We start from the raw sequence: 19,919 nt of genomic DNA, 5'->3' as shown, positions 1-19,919 counted from the left end.
GACTCATGCTGGCTATGATGGTTGATCTTGTATGTTCCGATTTCTTCCCTCTCGTCAGTCCACCCCGCTCATTGCTACCATACTCGTCTTCCGTGTCAAGTATAGTTCTGGTCATTTCTCTTTCCTTCAGAATCTTTAATGATTTCCTCTTGCCTGCTGCGTTTGACCTAGCCACTCTTTCTGAGATTGGCATCCGTGACTCATTCATTCAGGTATTGTCTATTTGATCCTTCTCTCCTACTACGTGCCAAGCACTGCCAGAGCGACTAGAGATGCCTGTGCTGAGCAGCACTGAGATGATGCTGCCTTCATAAATCCTGTGTCTTAGTGGGGAAGGCAGTCAGCATGAACAGGATAACTGAGTTGAGATGTTATGGAGGAAACAAAAGCAAGGTATTTTAAAGAAAATAATAGGAATGTCTAATTTAGATAAGATGGCCAGTGGAGATTTCTCAGAGAAAATGACAGCTGTTTATTTTTTATTTTTGTGCAAATAGCTTTCTCTCATTCACCTCCCTCTTAGAGTCAACCATTCTGATGTGTTTAATATATATGTTTTGGTTTATATGTGATCTTGCAAAATATGTATTGTGTCTTGTGTATATGTATTTATTATTTACATCTGGACCATGTTCTGTATCTTACTAGTTTTAAACTGTTTTCACTTATTACTGTGTTTTTTAGATTCATCTACATTGCTGTACTGTAAATATACGTAATTCACTGTTTTGTAACCATTGCACAGTACTATATATTGTGAATCTATTACCTAACCTTTCTCCTATTGACGGACTTCCAGTTTGCCTCCAACTCCTCATCACCACAGATCAATCTGTAGCATCCTCATACATGTCTTCTTACAAACCTGTGTGAGAATGTGTGTGGCATATATATCCAAGAGCAGAATTGTTGAGTTATAAGGTAAACATATAGTTAATATGATGAAGTTGTTTTGGGGTAGCTCTGCAGTCTTTACTCCCCAAGCAGTGCCATGGGGAGTCGTAGTGGCTTTTGTAATGATTCCACGTCCTTATCAACACTTGGCACCATCCAGCTTTGTAATTTTGCCAGTCTGATGGTTATAGAAGCGGTGTCTCACTTTAATTTCAGTTTCTCTGGTAGTCAGAGAGTTTGAGCATCTTTTCATATGCTTGTTTTTTGAACTTCTGCAAATTGTCTATTCATTTGCTTTGTCCATTTTATTTTCAAACTGAGATCTCAATCACATTTCCGTTTGTAAATATTTATATTAGATACTAATCTCTTATTGGATATTGATATTTTCTCCCATTCTGTCACCTAATAATCTTGTTCTGTGTTTCTTCATTAAATCAAAATCCTTAACTTTTGTCAGTCAGAGTTACCACTGTTTTCCTTATGATTGGTGCTTTGAAATTTCATTTAAGAAGTCATTCTCTTAAATGACTTAAAAAGGTATTCTATGTTTTCTTCTGTTAAGAACATGGTATATCACAAAGTGGCATTTTCCATATTATTAATTACTATGTGCTCAATTAAGAGGAAAAGCAAATTGAAATAAGTTACCCACCATTCCACACCCATCAGATTGTTAGAAATTTTAAAGTCTGATAATTGTGGTAAATGGAAATCCACATACACAACTGGCGAGGATATAAAATGATATAACAATCCCTTTGGAAAGCATCTTGGCAATAGCTAGTAAATTCAAAGTGCACCTAACTCTGACCCAGCAGTTCCCTCTGTGGTTGCCTACTCTAGAAAAACCCCGTCAATGTGGATATGCAGACAAGTACCTGAACAGTTATTATCAATTCAGTTCAGTCACTCAGTCGTGTCCAACTCTTTGTGCCCCATGGACTGCAGCGAGCCAGGCTTCCCTGTCCATCACCAACTCCCAGAGCTTGTTCAAACTCATGTCCATTGAGTCGGACATGCCATCCAACCATCTCATTCTCTGTCACCCCTTTCTTCTCCTGCCTTCAGTCTTTCCCAGCATCAGGGTCTTTTCCAATGAGTCAGCTCTTTGCAGCAGGTGGCCACGGTATTGGAGTTTCAGCCTCAGCATCAGTCCTTCCAATGAATATTCAGGACTGATTTCCTTTAGGATTGACTGGTTTGATCTCCTTGCAGTTCAGGGGACTCTCAAGAGTCTTCTCCAACACCACACTTCCAAAGCATCAATTCTTTGGTGCTCAGCTTTCTTTCTAGTGCAACTCTCACATCCATACATGACTCACTGAAAAACAATAGTTTTGACTAGACAAACCTTTGTTGGCAAAGTAATGTCTCTGCTTTTCAATATGCTATCTAGGTTGGTCATAGCTTTTCTTCCAAGGAGCAAGTGCCTTTTAATTTCATGACTGCAGTCACCATCAGCAGTGATCTTGGAGCCCCCCAAAATAAAGTCTGTCACTGTTTCCATTGTTTCCCCATCTATTTGCCATGAAGTGATGGGACAGGATGCCATGATCTTAGTTTTTTGAATGTTGAGTTTTAAGCCAACTTTTTCACTTTCATCAAGAAGCAGTTTAGTTCCTCTTCGCTTTCTGCCATAAGGATGGTATCATCTGAGTATCTGAGGTTATTGATATTTCTCCGGGCAGTCTTGATTCCAGCTTGTGCTTCATCCAGCCTGGCATTTTGCATAAGGTACTCTGCATATAAGTTTAATAAGCAGGGTGATAATATACATCCTTGACATACTCCTTTCTCAATTTGGAGCCAGTCCATTGTTCCATGTCCAGTTCTAACTGTTGCTTCTTGACCTGCATACAGATTTCTCAGGAGGCAGGTAAGGTGGTCTGGTATTCCCATCTCTTTAAGAATTTTCCACAGCTTGTTGTGATCCACAGTCAAAGGCTTTAGCCTAGTCAGTAAAGCAGACATAGATGTTTTTCTGGAACTCTTGCTTTTTCGATGATCCAACAGATGTTGGCAATTTGATCTGTGATTTCCCTGGCTTTTCTGAATCCAGCTTGAACATTTGGAAGTTCTCGGCCCACGTACTGCTGAAGCCTCACTTGGAGAATGTTGAGCATTACCTTGCTAGCATATGAGATGAGTGCAATTGTGCGGTAGTTTGAGCATTATTTGAGATTGCCTTTCTTTGGGATTGGATTGAAAACTGACCTTTTCCAGTCCTGAGGCCACTGCTGAGTTTTCCAAATTTGCTCTCATATTGAGTGCAGCACTTTCGCAGCATTGTCTTTTAGTATTTGAAATAGCTCAGCTAGAATTCCGTCACCTCCACTAGCTTTGTTCGTGGTGATGTTTCCAAAAGCCCACTTGACTTCATACTCCAGGATGTCTGTCTCTAGGTGAGTTATCACACCCTCATGGTTATCTGGGTCATGAAGATCTTTTTTGTATAGTTCTTCTGTGTATTCTTGCCACCTTTTCTTAATATCTTCTGTTTCTGTTAGGTCCATACCATTTCAGTCCTTTATTGTGCCCATCTTTGTATGAAATGTTCCCTTTGTATCTCTGATTTTCTTGAAGACATCTCTACTCTTTCTCATTCTATTGTTTTCCTCTATTTCTTTGCATTGATCTGAGGAAGGCTTTCTTATCTCTTCTTGCTATTCTTTGAAACTCTGCAGTCAGATTAGTATATCTTTCCTTTTCTCCTTTGCCTTTAGCTTCTCTTCTTTTCTCAGCTATTTGTAAGGCTTCCTCAGACAACCATTTTGCCTTTTTGCATTTCTTTTTCTTGGGGATTATCTTGATCATCCCTTTTGTACAAAGTCATGAACCTCTGTCCATAGTTCTATCAGATCTAATCCCTTGAATCTATTTGTCAGTTCCACTGTATAATTGTAAGGGTTTTGATTTAGGTCATACCTGAGTGGTCTAGTGGGTTTCCTTACTTTCTTCAATAAGTCTGATTTTTGCAGTAAGCAGTTCATGATCTGAGCCACAGTCAGCTCCTAGTCTTGTTTTTGCTGACTGTATAGAGCTTCTCCATCTTTGGCTGCAAAGAATATAATCAATCTGATTTCGGTATTGGCCATCTGGTGATGTCCATGTGTAGAGTCTTCTCTTGTGTTGGAAGAGGGTGTTTGCTATGACTAGTGCATTCTCTTGGAAAAACTCTGTTAGCCTTTGCCCTGCTTCATTTTGTACTCCAAGGGCAAATTTGCCTGTTACTCCAGGTATCTCTTGACTTCCCACTTTTGCATTCTAGTCCCCTGTGATGAAAAGGACATCTTTTTTGGTGTTAGTTCTAGAAGGTCTTGTAGGTCTTCATAGAATAGTCATAGCATTATTTGAAACAATAAGGGAATGAAAGTGACTTTTATTAAAGGAATTAATAGTTTATTTTAATTTATTTATAAAAATGGAATGTTATATAATAGATGATTAGAATCTACATGTATCTATAGGAATAAGTCTTAGAAATACAGTTGTATAAAAATAATGTTACAAAAGGATATGGACAGCATACTGTTTAGAAAAAAGATATGATTTGTTATAAACACTCATGAAGCTTTTGTTAAAACAGTAGTATTAATATGTTATGCTTCCCTTGTGGCTCAGATGGTAAAGAATCTGCCCACAATGCAGGAGCCCTGGATTCGACCCCTGTTTTGGGACGATCCCCTGGAGGAGGGCATGGCAACCCACTCCAGTATTCTTGCCTGGAGAATCCCATTGACAGAGGAACCTGGCAGGCTACAGTCCATGGTGTCACAAAGAGCTGGACACGACTGAGTGACTAAGCACATTTATATGTTATATATGCATATACATGTGTCCCAGATGTATATAACATGCCAGGAAATGACATATACCAACACTTGGATAACTCAGGGAGAGAATGGGAAGGACAGACAGGAAATTAGGACTTGAATTATATATGACTGAATATGTACATCATTAAGGAAGGGAAAAGGGAAGACCTGAAAGGAATCTGGCACCAAATTAGTATCTGGGTATGTGTAAATAAATTTCTAACTAGTCTAACATTGTTGTCCATGATTTTATATGGGTTTAAAATATTTAATGGTTGGTCTATTGTAAAAATGAAAACACTTCAGAAAAGAAAAAAAGAGAAAAAAGAAAAAGTTCCAAAGTAGCTTCAAAAAGATGAAAAGCTTTTTTGTGAATAACTGTCTTTGGGGTTCACAAACTTCATAATCCTATACCTTTCAGTATCTGACATCTTAGTATTTACCAACAACTCAAGAAAAATAGATCTAATTTACTTATAAGCAGTGTTAGCTTTCTTTTTCTCATCTAGTGAAAGTGAAGTTGCTCAGTCCTTGGAATTTTCCAGGCAAGAATACTGGAGTGGGTAGCCATTTCCTTCTCCAGGGGATCTTCCTGACCATCTAAGCCAATAATTTTTTAAAATAAGGCAACTGCCAGAATTTATCATGAAGTTATAAATTCTTGTCAGTGATTATGGTTATAGCAACCATATCCTGAATTTTTTCATAGTTTTCATTCTAGAAAAAACTTAGATAAGAATTACTAACAATATGCAGTAAAAATTTGTTTTAATATTTCCTGTAAAACTACCATCCTTAGAAAAGTGGGGGGAAAAAATGGACTTTCAACTTTCTCATGGTACATCCAGATTCCTTGGTAGTGTGACTGTTGGACATAATGAAGGGGAAAATGAGATCTTAGGGCATCCTATTCCCCAACCAAACCTCTGTTTGAAGCGTTTCTGTACCTTCTGTCCCAGAGAAGTGTGAACTGGCTTTTTTCATTTTTCCTTGCTTTACTTATGGGCCAAAAGTTTACAGAGTTCCTTAGATGGCAACCCATTCCAGTACTCTTGCCTGGAAAATCCCATGGATGGAGGAGCCTGGTGAGCTACAGTCCATGGGGTCGCAAAGAGCGACTTCACTTTCACTTTCACTTTAGTCTGTTTTACTATTACTCTTTGTGTACTTTGCATGATAGGATTAACTCCATTTCAAACCTAGATTTGGAAGCCAAGGAGTAGTTGAGTGGAGAGAGGGAAGATGTGGTTGAGAAGTATTGTTAGTTTGATTTCATTGTTTTGTCTTGAGCATCTTAATGACAATTCATACACAAAGTCAAATTTCCAAAGAAGTTACTTAACACTTTCCCCCTCAAAGCATGCATGACAAGGTAAACTTTCTTTGTTGATTTGCCTCTGTGGTTCCTTGGTAGCTCAGCTGGTAAAGAATCTGCCTGCAATGCAGGAGACCCCAGTTTGATTCCTGGGTTGGGAAGATCTGCTGGAGAAGCGATAGGCTACCCACTCCGGTATTCTTAGGCTTCGCTTGTGGCTCAGATGGTAAAGAATCTGCCTGCAATGTGGGAGACCTTGGTTCGATCCCTGGGTTGGGAAGATCCCTGGAGAAGGGAAAGGCTATCTACCCACTCGAGTATTTTGGCCTGGAGAATTCCATGGACTATATAGTCCATGGGGTCACAAAGAGTCAGACACAACTGAGTGACTTTCACTTTGCCTCTGTGATATGGTGAATAACTTTTTATGCTTTAGTTTCATCTCAGAAAAACAATCCATTTTATACCCTGTTAATTTACCTTATATGAATAAGCATCTCCTTAGGAGCCAAGGAATTTGTAGATTTTTTTTTTTTAAATAAAAGAAGAGCGTGAATATTTTACTCCCTGTCCTTGTTTATCTTTCTGTGACATCAGCAGAGTGGTTGATGATAAGGTCAGAGCTAGCAGGAGCCACAAACTGCTAACATAGCTAGACTCACTGAACGATTTCTATCATATGTGGCTGCCTACTGGGGACTACATTGCAAACTGAGAAGATATTCAGTTGTTCTCATTCTATTCTGGAATGTTCATTGTTACTGCAAAAATTACTGATTCTCAAGACAACATATTAAAGTATTTCTTGCTTTCCTGAGAGTAAGCAAATATTGAATTATGCTAATAAAGTTTCTATTTGTTCAATAAGTTGTCAGATAAAACAATATAATTAAAACACTCAGAAAATATTTTAGAGATTATGTTTACATAAGCAGCCTACATTTCAGAACAGACTGGTAGGTGCTTAGCTGTATCCTTTGCCTGCGTATTTCCTTATTTTACTGAAATAACTCATTATGTTACATATCAGAACAAAATTATTTGAGTTAGTTTTCTCCTCCTTTTCTCCCACTTTTTATGCCAATTAGTCTTACACAAGAGCATTGATGCATTTAAATTCACAAATTAGGCCCTAATATAAAACCCGTGCAAAGCAAGCCCTGTAGGAATAAATAACCTACATATGTAAAGTCAACTTCCTGGCCTTAGTACAAATAGTCTTAAAGTGTTAGATAAGGTTAGGTAACATATGGTGATGAGCCCTTGAGAAATTAGTTCTTTCTGGTCTATCTCCTCCTCTCCCAAGAAAAAGTGCTTTCACCTCCGTTTGGCCAATGGTGGGTGTTCAGAAACTTCAGTATAAGATAAGAGGGCAGAGACACAGTAAGCCATATTGTTCTAACTCTCAATTCAACATTCAATGCTTTCAGCTGCTGTTGTTTGTCTTCAGGAAACTTCTATGGAACTCCCAAGCCTCCAGCAGAGCCCAGCCCTTTCCAGGCAGATCCAGTTGATCAGGTCCTCTTTGATAATGAATTTGACGCAGAGTCCCAGAGAAAACGGACTACATCTGTCAGCAAGATGGAAAGAATGGACAGCTCCCTTCCTGAAGAGGAAGAAGACGAAGACAAGGAAGCTGTTAACGGCAGTGGAAATGCAGGTTTGTAAATAGATGAACAACTTCTGGCTGTTACTCCTGGTTAACTTTAATATGACACTGAATTGGAAGTAGTAAAAATTTTCCCAAAGCATAGGAACAGCAAGTGATGGGATTCTAAGTTCTTTTTGAAGTTTTGTTAGAAATCATGTATCTCTGTTGACCATTTTGTAAGCTGAAGTTAGTTGCCCCAAGTGGCAGTTTTGGTAAATCAGTTATAAACTACTATTAGTGCTAATATATGCCATTACCCTGCTGCTTAAAAGATTTGAGATTCATTTCTGATACTTGAATATGGAAATCTTGTTGACCTAAGTCCTACTTTACAGAATTTGAGCAAAATATAGATGTTTTAAGATACAGCATTCAACGAAAACAAAGATTTAGAAATATGCTGATAAAAGTGATCTGAAACATTTGTTAGCAGTATTTTGAGTTTAAATTCTGAGTCACTCAAAGAAAATTTCCAAATTTGACTGTTATATTTTTCATTAAATGCCAAACCAATATAAATTTAATGATAGAGAATCTTCTGCTTTTGAGTATCCCTAAGTAACATAGTGATTCCTTAGAAGATTTTTATACTTCTCATGAGTCACAGCAGAACTGATTTCAGTGCTATTTATTGTAATAATTTCATTCAAAACTCTAGACTATAAGCTTCATAAGGGTTGAAGTTTTGCTTCTTTTGTTCATTGTTGTACTCCTTAAGCCATAAACCATGCTTGGCATATAGTAGAAGCTAAAAACATATAATGGTGGCTCAGATGGTAAAGAATCCACTTGCAGTGTCAGAAACTTGGGTTCAATCTTTTGGTCAGGAAGATCCCCTAGAGAAGGAAATGGTAATCCACTCCAGTATTCTTGCCTGGAGATTTCCATGGACAGAGGAGCCTGGCAGGCTATAGCAAAGACTCAGATACAACTAAGTGAGTTTCACAATCACCTATAAATGAAAGCATTTGATTATAACTCCAAATTTGCAGAATCTATTACCATATCATTTCCCCAAAGCATTCTGATTTTTTCCTTTATCAGGTATTAAAACTTGCTATTATCGATCCTTGTATTACACTCATTGCTTGTGTCCCCCTCCAGAGGGCGAGTTCTGTCTTATGGTCATAACATCTTACATTGTTATGTCACATATACGCTCAATGAATTACAGCAATATATTTTGCTGAAAACAGGTCTAAAAATGTTTAGGTGAATTTACATCTAACTCTTTAGGGGTTGTTAAGGGAAATCATCATATCCTAGAGTCTTATGATGTTGATGTCAACTTTGCTCTCCCACAAATTTACATCTGTTGACATTTTTCAATGTTTAAGACATGGAATTAGAAACCATGACTCTGTCCCCAAATGGGAGTTATATGTTCTTAATTTGAAGGAAAAAAAATGCCTTCTTTTTTTTTTTTGAACTTCCTAATGCAGAGCCTCTCAGTGAGCCCTGCAGTTCCCTTCGGGGTACACCTATCTGCGAGCTCCGTAGTTTATGCTTGTCATGTAAGACAGTTGTTAAACCAGATGTTGCAGCCTCTTTGATATTAATATTTAAAGGAAATATATCCAAGAGGGTGTGGGAGGAAGTTTGTATTCTATCTCTTGTGTGTAGGTACCATAGGACTCTTCCACATATATTTCTCTGTAACAGAAACTATTCAGACTATTTTAAGGAAAAGTAAATACAACACATTGCTGAGAGCCCTTGATCTTTTCTGAGTAAGTACTAACCACAGTTGTTAACTTATTTAAAGTTGCTTTCTGTATTGCTTTGGGGGACTAGAATTCCTATCTTGAAAGATCAGAAAGGGAGGGAAGCAGGAGAGGCTAGATGGAGGTTTATTTGTATATACAAGTATGTATATTATTTTGTATCTTGTTGAGAATTAACATAAGAATGCTAATATACCCCAATAGGATGACATATGTTATGTAATAATGCTAAAATTTTTTCAAAGAGTTGGTGTTATATGAACAACATTTTCAAATCATTGGCTATTAAGTGAACTTCTTTATGCAGTCTTTTGAAATTGTATTCAGAAAAGTATTATTGCTCATATAGTTGCTTCCATTTTTCTCTAGTATATATATATCCCAAGAATGTAACTCCCTTCCAGATTGATTTATACATTGTGTACCTTTTAATTTGTCACTTTCTCTACATAGAGAATAAATCATATGTTTTATTCAGATTATTCATTCAACAAATATTTGTTGAGCACCTGGTAGACTACTAAGTGCTAGACATTGTTCTAAAAGCTGGAAATAAAGTGAACAGAACAGACAAAATCCCCTGCCTTCCTGAACCTTATCTTTTGGTGGGAGAGATAGAATTATCCAACATAAATGAATAACATATAGTAAGTTAGATAGTGCTAAAGAGAAAAAGACGAGGAGGGGAAGGATAAAAACTAGTGGTGGCCAAAGTTGCAATTTTAGATAGAGTATCAGAGAAGACATCACCAAGAGGGGGATGTTGAAAGAAGTGTGAGAGTGAGCTCAAAATATTCCTGAGGAAGAACATTCCAGCCAGAGGGAATTATACTGTACAAATGCCCTGAGGTAGGAGCATCCCTGGATTATTCAGACAAGAGCAAGGAAATCAACGTGGTTGGATACAATGTAGACAATACATTATATGTGGTTGGGGCAGAGTCCTGAAAGGGAATAGACTATAATAATAACCATGAGGTCAGTTAGATAATGATGGGGGTGGGAGTGGTGGAAATGCGTATTATACAGGATCTTATAGGTCACTGGAAGAATTTTGCTTTTTATTCTGAGATGAGAAACCATCATGGTATTAAGTAGAAAAGTACCATGATAAAACAGGTTTTAACTTAACAGGCTCATTCTGGCTGCTGTGTGGAGAAAAGGGAGTAGGAAGGCATGGGCATATACCAGGGTGTTAGTTAGGAGGGTACTGCAGTAACTTAAGTGAAAAATGATGGCTTATACTCAACTTACACTCAGGGCTTCCCTGATAGCTCAGCTGGTAAAAGAATCTGCCTGCAATGCAGGAGACCTGGATTCGTCCCTGGGTTGAAAAGATCCCCTGGAGAAGGGAATAGCTACCCACTCCATTGGAGAATTCCATGGACTGTACAGTCCATGGGGTCGCAAAGAGTCAGACACGACTGAGTGACTTTCACTATACTCAATGAAAGCATGAGAGGTAAGAAGTGGATTGCTGCTGCTGCTGCTGCTAAGTCGCTTCAGTCGTGTCCGACTCTGTGCGACCCCATAGACGGCAGCCCACCAGGCTCCCCGGTCCCTGGGATTCTCCAGGCAAGAACACTGGAGTGGGTTGCCATTTCCTTCTCCAGTGCATGAAAGTGAAAAGTGAAAGTGAAGACGCTCAGTCGTGTCCGACTCTTAGCGACCCCATGGACTGCAGCCTACCAGGCTCCTCTGTCCGTGGGATTTTCCAGGCAAGAGTACTGGAGTGGGTTGGCATTGCCTTCTCCAAGAAGTGGATTGAGTCAGTAACATTTGCCAACAGACTGGATATCAGATATGAGAGAGCAGTCAAAGTAATCTCAGAGGGAGAGCAGTGAGTGGTCCTGAAGAGAGATCTTAGTTCCCTGCCCAGGAATTAAACCTGGGTAACCTGGATGAAAACTTGGAATCTTCACCACTAGACCACCAGAGGCTAGAGGCTAGAAGCAAAGAGGCCCTTGGCTCTTGCCCCTCTTGGAAAGCAAGAGTGTGTCAAGGAGGCAAAACCTGTAGAAACAGGTACAGAGTTTATTATTAGAGACATAGCACAATGCATGTGAGAGCACACAGAAAAACAGTTTATTTAACACAGAAATAAGGCAGAAATACACATCCAGAGAGAAAGGCTATCAGAGTCCTGAGTGAGGAGCCCAGTAAATCAGAAACTAGGCAGAGGCACGCCCCTTGCGAGGAATGCGGGCATCCTGGCTGAGGAGGAGCACTGTAAAGAGGTGATTTACATCCCTTTTATAGGGCAGTTCTTCCGGATCTTTGTTTCTATTTCGCCAATTAACTTGTTTATTTCTTCACACCTGTCTGGTCCATGGACCCTTCCCAAGATGCATTTTTGCTGAGATGGATCCCACCACAGAAGCCTATGGGTGCATGTCTATACTTATTATGGGGTGGGGCCCCCTCCCTTTTCGGCCCCCAAGAAGGCTTCCTTGCATGTGCAGACAGGGAAGTCTTCCTTGACCTCAGGAGTGGTTTTACTTCTCTTGACCAGCACCAGGTGTCTGGTCCGGAGGCCCACTGTCTCCTACCTCAAAAGGCCCCTCCAAGGGTTTTGACTTGAGTATTTGAAAGAATGGAGTTGCATCTTTTGAGATGAGAGGTTTTAAAAGGAGTCAGTTTGCACTGGGAAAGGGAGCTGTGGTCGGGATATTTAAATTTGAAACGTTCATTAGACTTCCAAATGGAAATGTCTTGTTTAAAATTGGATTTAAAAGTCAGTGTTCTGGTCTGAAAATACGTATTTGGACTACATATACCATTAGCGTATAGCTTGTATAACAGTAACACTGAGGGAGATCACCAAGAGAGTAAGTGTAGAAAGAGAAAAGGTCCAAGGACTGGACCCTGAGAAAGCACTCTAATATACAGATATCAAGGAGACTGAGAAGAGCCAGTGAGATAGAAGGAACACCAGGAGAATGTCACGTCCTGGATGCCAGGAGAAGAGAATGTTCCAAGAAAGAGTGATCCATCATGTCAGATGCTACTGATAGCTCAAGCTAGATGGGCACTGAGATTTGATCATTGGATATAGCATTGTAGAGATAAGTGGTGATCTTGATAAGAGCAGTTTTATTGACGAGAGATCAAAAGCCTTGTTGGAGTGAGTTCCGGAGGCAAATGAAAGAGTGAAAGTGGAGGTAGCAAGTATAAACACTTTCAAGGAGTTTTGGTGTAAAAAGGAGAGAAATGGAATGGGGTTGCTGGGAAGCAGGGAAAGAATTGTTTAATTTCCTTTCATAGAATGGAGAAATACCTTGTTTTTATGTGGATGAATATGGTCTACTAGATAAGAAAGATTGGTGGTATATGAGAGAGGGAGAATGAACTGCTGTAGGCAAGAGGGGATGAGGATATCTGCTAGAAGCACAGAGTTCTTTCATAGTAACAGAAGTTAAAGTAAAATGGGCACAGTTACTATGTAGATATATATGATGGTGAGAATTTGTAGAAGTTCTCTTCCTCTTGTATTTTCTCAGTGAAATAGGAAACAGGGTCACCAAATGAAATTTGGGATAAGGCAGAAGATTTAAGAAAGAAGATATGAAAGTTATCTAGGAGAGTCAGAGTGAATGGACTAAAGAAATGTCCTATGGTTGTCACACATCATTAAATGCCCTCTTGAAGTTAGTAATCATGAGTTAAAAGTGAACTAGTTAGTATCACCTGTGTTCAGCTACATATACTGGTGAAAAGTAGGTGGAGAGTAAAATTTAAATAGAATTATAGTTAAGTCAAGCAATATGATAAAAGTAAGGTAGGGCAAAAGGCCTCAGGAGTTTTTTTTTAAAGGGAGCAGTTATAATGGTAGATCATCAGTTTAAGTTGGGTAAGGAGGGCAAGGATGGGGCTGAGAAACAGGGAAAGGTAGTAAATAGTCAGATTAAGGCTTTATAGATCTTGGTTGAATAAAGGATGATTGGAGTGGAAGTACTATAAGGATGGCACATAATGAGATCTAGGGCCTCTTCTAAGGATCTCTGATTCTGAGGCATTGCCTGCAGTGTGGAATTATTACAGTTATATTACCTTTTAAGTTCTAGAAACAAGTTTTAAGTACATAAATTGTGAACTCCCTGGAGAGTAACCAAAATTTTAGTATTCTTACCTACATTGTGAACTTTGGGACTCTCAAAGGATTTTAATATCACCAACAGACAATTAAATTCAACAACAGGAAGTCTATTGAGTTTAACTTTTAAAAACTAGTATTATTTTGAAGGCCTGTGTTAAATGTGCACAAGGCAGCTTGATACCTACAGCAGGTAAGGCTGTGGGCCGTTTAAATTCAAATCCTGGCTTTGCTGTTTGTTAGCTGTGTAACCCAAATTAACTTTAATGGGCCTTAGTTTCTTCATCTTGCAATGGCTGTAGTGATCATATATATTCACAGGTTTACTATGAGGATTATGAGTTAATGTATATAAAGCAGTTAAAATAGAGCCTGACACATGAACTGTAAAGGTGCTGCTACAGCTATTATTGTTAGTGTAATTTTTTGTTTGTTTTTTTAGTTTTGTTATTTTTTTCCTTCTGTTAGTGTAATGCTTATTGATACCTTTATTTGTGTATTATATTGACATAATATTTATATATTTAGTGTATACAAAACTGATTCTAGTGTTGTTTTTTGCTTCTTTCCCAGACTAGCTTCAGAGGTGCTGAGCAGAGTTAATGTCACTTGCAAATGAAAAAAAAAAAAAAAAAAAACCAGTATATTTTGTTTTTTCAACAGTTATAGCAGAATATGGACATAGCAGACAAGGAAATTTGCAGTATATATTTGGGCATTTTGTTAGAAATAGGACTATTTGAAGAGAGTGTAACTTCTATCTCCTTTTCACACTCTTCTGTTTGAATAGCAGAAAATAGAGAGAGGCATTCTGAGCCATCTGATTGGATAAAGACCGTCCCAAGTTACAACCAAACAAACAGTTCCATGGACTTTAGAAATTATATGATGCGAGATGAAAATCTGGAACCACTGCCCAAAAACTGGGAAATGGCCTACACTGATACAGGGATGATCTACTTCATTGAGTAAGCAAATGTTTGTATCTTTTCTAATGTGCCCTGTCACTGTGTGACTTGCCTGTAAATTTTTGTAACCTAATTTTACAAGACTTCTATTTCTTTTTTCTTTCTTTAAAAATATTTTTCCTACAAATTACAGTTGATTCTTAATCTATTTCCCTGGATGATATTTCATTTTTATTTGATATAGATAAAGGAATAATGTGTTTGATGTCTAGTTTTATGAAGACAGGAGAATTAAAAACAGATTTATTACTAATAATGAAAGTACAAGGAATAAAGAGTATTTTGCTTTGCCTTTTTTTTGAAACCTTTTGGATGGATTGTCCACCTTAATGAGCATTTCACAAATTATCATTGTTTAGAAGGAGGCCATGTTTATTATCTTAGCTAAATATTTTCAGACCTAGATGTTGAGTTAGATGTATTCAGGTGATATAGTTAAATAATATAGGAGGAAAATAGCACTGATCCTCAGAGCAATTGGTACAATATAAATTCACAAAAAATAAAACTATTCTATGAAAAAGCACTATTAATATAAGTATAAATACATTTTTTGGTTTATAAGATATCATATGTATTTGATCAATCTAAGATTTTATATTTGTACCTGAGAACAAATATTATACAAATAATTATGCAAATATACAATATGAAGTATTTTTATGTTGCCATGCAGATATAATTCTCTTTAAAGTTCTTTGCCCAGAGGTCGAATATGAATGTAGTAAGTTAATAGACTATAATAGTTAAATAACAATTAAAATACTGAGGCTGAATTACACTCAAAAAATATGTATGTACTCAAAAAGGAATTAGAGGTGGGAGACTTAAACCAGTTGACTCAATATGTTCCAAATTCCACAGCTTTCCCATACAGTGAGCATCATACTATACCAAGTGAGATTGTATTTTTTAAAAGATGTATATTTTATGTACAGTGTTTTTTTTTTTTTTTTAACCATATGTGGTACTTTATTGATTACATTATACATTTATATAGGCATTAATGACCAGGATTATACAAAAATGGACAAACTCAGGTACGCTCTTCTCTGTGGACAATTTAAGGGTTTTTTTTTTAAGGGTAATTTAGATTTTTGACTTTCATGTTAACTTTAGAACTAAACCCCCAAGTACAATGTAGAGTCACTAATTAAAAGAGGCTAAGATGTCTTTAGAAGCACATTATGAGATATTGAATCTGACAGTACTTCATCCTGCAAACAGAGGTAAGTTAGTACTTTCTGGGGGCAGAGGGGAGAATTTATAAAAGAAATGTTTTTATCAGTAATCATTATTGAAATGTACTAAAGGCCTCAATGTAAGACCTGAAGCAATAGAAGATGTAGGGGGAAAGCTTCATGACATTGAATTTGGCAAGGCCTTCTTGGACATGATACCAGAGCACAGGCAACAAAAGCAAAAATAGACACGTGGAACTATTTCAAACTTTTAAACTTCTGTGCAGCAAAGGAAAGCAATCAACAGAGTGAAAAAGCCACCTATGAGATAGAAAATATTTGTACACCATATATCTGATAAAGGGTTAATATCTAGAATATATTTGAATATTATGTGCTGCTAGATAAAACTCTCTTGTTTGCTGTAGCTAACGTGATTGGTCTGTGTTACTGTTGCTGTTACATAATTTGCAAAAAGAGACTATTAATATAGGTCTATAGTCTTTAGGTATCTTGTTTTGAGTATAATAGACCCCATGAGTATTTCTTTACTTTGGGGAATAATGAGTAAAATCCTAGCAGATCACCTGCATCTACTGATTTAGCAATACAAAGTTTGGGTCTTTGGAACCAAAGTTAAGCTTTTCTCAAGTAGCAATTTTGAAATTGGTTTAGCTAGATATGTCCATCATTTTTTTTCCCCTGGCAATCTACATGCTCATAGGCAACTTTAGAGTCCTGATCATTTTCATTTTGCTTAAACTGATTTTACTGGTTTTGGTTTGGGGAAATTATCTCTTTGACAGAATGGGTAACACAGACAATCCTGATTTCTCTTACTTAGATTATCTATTATTCAGCATACAAAAAAAGTATTCCACAGTCTACCAACTAGTATCTGACCTGGCAATGTGTAGGAAGCGACTGCATAGCTAGCTCAGGAGTTAGAAAAAGTATAGGAGGTGTGATTAATTCCTTGAAACCACTGGCTTCATCTCCTAAGAGTGGTCAACATAGAGACTAGTGAGTTAATCTCTCCTTTGATCACGTTGTTCTTCCTCTGCTTTGATGATAGCTTTAATTTGTATTTTATTGCCTTCCTATATATTTTCTTCCAGGATTTTTCTTTCTTTAATATCCTCATACTTCAGATACTTAAACTATAACTCTGTCTACTCAGCAGTGTTACAGCTTTGTTTTAGCATTAGTATTTACTGCATGGTGACCTGGGTCTGAAGCTAACTGATTGTGGCCTATAATGAAATGAAAGACGTTACTCTTTGAAAGCATCTGTGCTCTACTTCAAAAGGGACGAGGAGGATCTTTTTGTTCTTTTTTTTTTTTCCTGTTAAATATGTGGTCCAGACTGTTGAGAGGGCTTCCCTGATAGGTCAGTTGGTAAAGAATCTCCCTGCAATACAGGAGACCGTGGTTCAATTCCTGGGTCGGGAAGATCTGCTGGAGAAGGGACAGGCTACCCACTCCTGTATTCTTGGGCTTTGATGGTGGCTCAGCTGGTAAAGAATCCACCGGCTATGTGGGAGACCTGGGTTTGATCCCTGGGTTGGGAAGATCCCCTGGAGAAGGGAAAGGCTACCCGACTCCAGTATTCTGGCCTGGAGAATTCCATGGACTGTATAGTCCATGGGGTCACAAAGAGTAGGACATGACTGAGCGATTTTCACTTTCACTGTTGAAAACTTAGTTTTGTAGAGTTGAGTTTTACTATACCCATGATTTTTACTTGCATGTTGCAGAAACAGATACTTTAAAACTTTTTACATTATTTCACTCTTTTATTTTTAAAGAGTCTGGTGAAGGAAGAGGCTCTATCTGATTGTTCATCTCTTTATTCCCAATCCGCAACACAATGCCCACACATCACAGGCACCTAAGAAATGTAGTGTTTTTTTGGAAAGAGGAAGGAATTCAACCAACAAGAAAGCAAGGCTTTCAAGGGCAGCTTTTTGGCACTGTATGGGGCCATGTGCCCACCCTTTGAAACATTTTTGACTGCTTAGATAAACATCTGTTGTTATGCACTTAGCATTTTATCCCTTCTTTAGAGCCTTCATTCTCAATTAGTCCCTCTAGCATCACCTTTCCTTTATGACTATTTTGAAGTAATAGTCTGAGAACAACAGGGCTATTGAATCAGAGGTATACAAATGAAGCCTAGAGGAGATAAATGTTCAAACATCATATACCTTTTATTCACTTTTTATCTTTGCTTTTGAAATACTTTTCTCCCTCTTTACTTTACTGTTTCTAATTGAAATCTTTGTTCTACAGCCACAATACCAAGACAACCACCTGGTTGGATCCTCGTCTTTGTAAGAAAGCCAAAGCCCCTGAAGACTGTGAAGATGGAGGTAGAGATTTAGAAACCTTTTATGCCGTATTATTCTCTTTATCCCTTTTTGCTCTTCCTGCTTAGATAATGAATTATCCAAAACTCTAAACAAACTACGGAGAAGGAAATGGCAACCCACTCCAGCGTTCTTGCCTGGAGAATCCCAGGGACGGCGGAGCCTGGTGGGCTGCCGTCTGTGGGGTCGCACAGAGTCGGACACGACTGAAGCGACTTAGCAGCAGCAGCATCGGACAAACCACATGTGCATATGCCCATAAGCAGTGGGCAGATGTCAATCATTCCCAGCTGATTCTGGCCATTTTGTTATTGCATCTAATTTTATGAGTCTTTGATTTTTGAGACATATACAATTAAATCCTTTAAAGAAAATCTTGATTAAAAATAAATTTGCCGCTTTTTAGACATTTGTTTTTAAAACAAACTTTAAAAATTCTAAATAAAAATTTTAGTAAGTTAGGTATGTTTTGAATCACAGAGTAACCTCATAATGCCTGCTACTCCCTCAAAAATATATTTAATTAAGTATCACTAAGATAGATATGCCAGTATCTATAATCCTTAGCTATTTAGAGCAGCAATAGAAACTCAGTGAGAGTTTCTAATATACCCTCCACCCCACACACACAAAAAAATTATTTTTTCATCTATGAAAAAAAATTTAAGCAGAATTTATACATTTTTTTTTTAGCATGAGAGACTTTTTCTAGGAATAAATAATTAGAAAATGAAATGTTTAAAATTCATTTGTAATTATATAAAAAAAGGATACCTTGGAGTAAATCTACTGAAGGATGTGCAAGTCCTCTACACTAAAAGCTATAAAACATCACTGAAATAAATCAATGAAGACCTAAAATAATTGATGCAATATACTGTGTTTATCGATATACAATATAGATAGCATGACACATATTATTAATAATGATGTTCATCCTCCTTAAATTGATATCTAGGTTCTATACAATCCCAATCAAAATTCTAAAAGTGTTTCTAAGAAACTGACAAACTGATTCTAAAATATATATGAAAAGGCTTCTCTGGTGGCTCAGTGGTAAAGAATCTGTCTGACAATGCAGGAGACACAGGTTCAATCCCTAATCCTGGAAGATCCCATGTGCCACAGAGCAGCTAAGCCCATGCATCACAACTATTGAGCCTGTGCTCTAGAGACCAGAAGCTGCAACTACTGAAGCCCTCACGTCCTGGAGACTGTGCTCTTCAAGAGGAACCACCTCAATGAGAAGCCTGCACATCACAACTAGAGAGAAGCCCACTGTCCACAACTAGAGAAAAGCCTGTGCAGCAGCAAACACCCAGCTCAGCCAAAAATAAATTTAAAACATTAAGTTACTTAAAATATATATATATATATATGTATATATATATGGAAATAGTGTACAAAGGCTTTAGTTAGCCAAGCAGTCTTGAAAAAGGACAAAGATAAAGGACTTAGGCTATCAGGTTTGAAGGCTTACTATAAAGCTATAGTAATCAAGAGTGTTATCTATCCATAGGATAGACAAATGGATCAGTGGAATAGGGTACCAGAATCCAGAAATAGATGCACACATATGTGATCTCTTAATTTGCAACCTAAGTGCCAAGTCAGTTCAACAGGTGAGGAAAGTCTCTAACAAATGGTGCTGAAACAACTGGCTATTCAGAAGGAGAAATGAACTTCAACTATACCTTTACTGCATACACAAAAATTAATTTCAGATGGCTCAGTGATCTAGTCATGATAGCTGGAAGCCTAAAGCTTTAGAAGAAAATACAGGAGAGTATCTTCATGACTTTAAGATTAGCAAAGATGGAGAAAAACTATAACTGTTGCATATTGCTGGGCAGAATGTAAAGTAGGACAACTGCTTTGAAGAACAGTTTGGCAGCTTCTTGAAAGG

At 37.7% G+C, this 19,919-nt stretch overlaps 1 protein-coding gene across 2 annotated transcripts in view; it reads left to right on the top strand.

Annotated features, from left to right (window-relative positions):
* The window catches only part of MAGI3 (membrane associated guanylate kinase, WW and PDZ domain containing 3), a 244,578-nt gene that overhangs the window by 155,910 nt on the left and 68,749 nt on the right, over positions 1–19,919 (top strand). The window contains exons 4-6 of one of the 2 annotated variants that reach the window (XM_061121116.1): positions 7,478–7,687; positions 14,289–14,463; positions 17,937–18,016. In XM_061121116.1, the coding sequence (XP_060977099.1) occupies positions 7,478–7,687; positions 14,289–14,463; positions 17,937–18,016 (465 nt within the window). Of the gene's footprint in view, positions 1–7,477; positions 7,688–14,285; positions 14,464–17,936; positions 18,017–19,919 lie in introns of both variants that reach the window. The other variant, XM_061121115.1, reaches the window with a different exon arrangement.

The sequence above is a fragment of the Dama dama genome, chromosome 20 (assembly GCF_033118175.1).
Source record: "Dama dama isolate Ldn47 chromosome 20, ASM3311817v1, whole genome shotgun sequence".
In the NCBI taxonomy this organism is placed as follows: Eukaryota; Metazoa; Chordata; class Mammalia; order Artiodactyla; family Cervidae; genus Dama; species Dama dama.
Note: the sequence above shows the minus strand (reverse complement) of the source record. Positions and strands in the feature narration are given on the sequence as shown.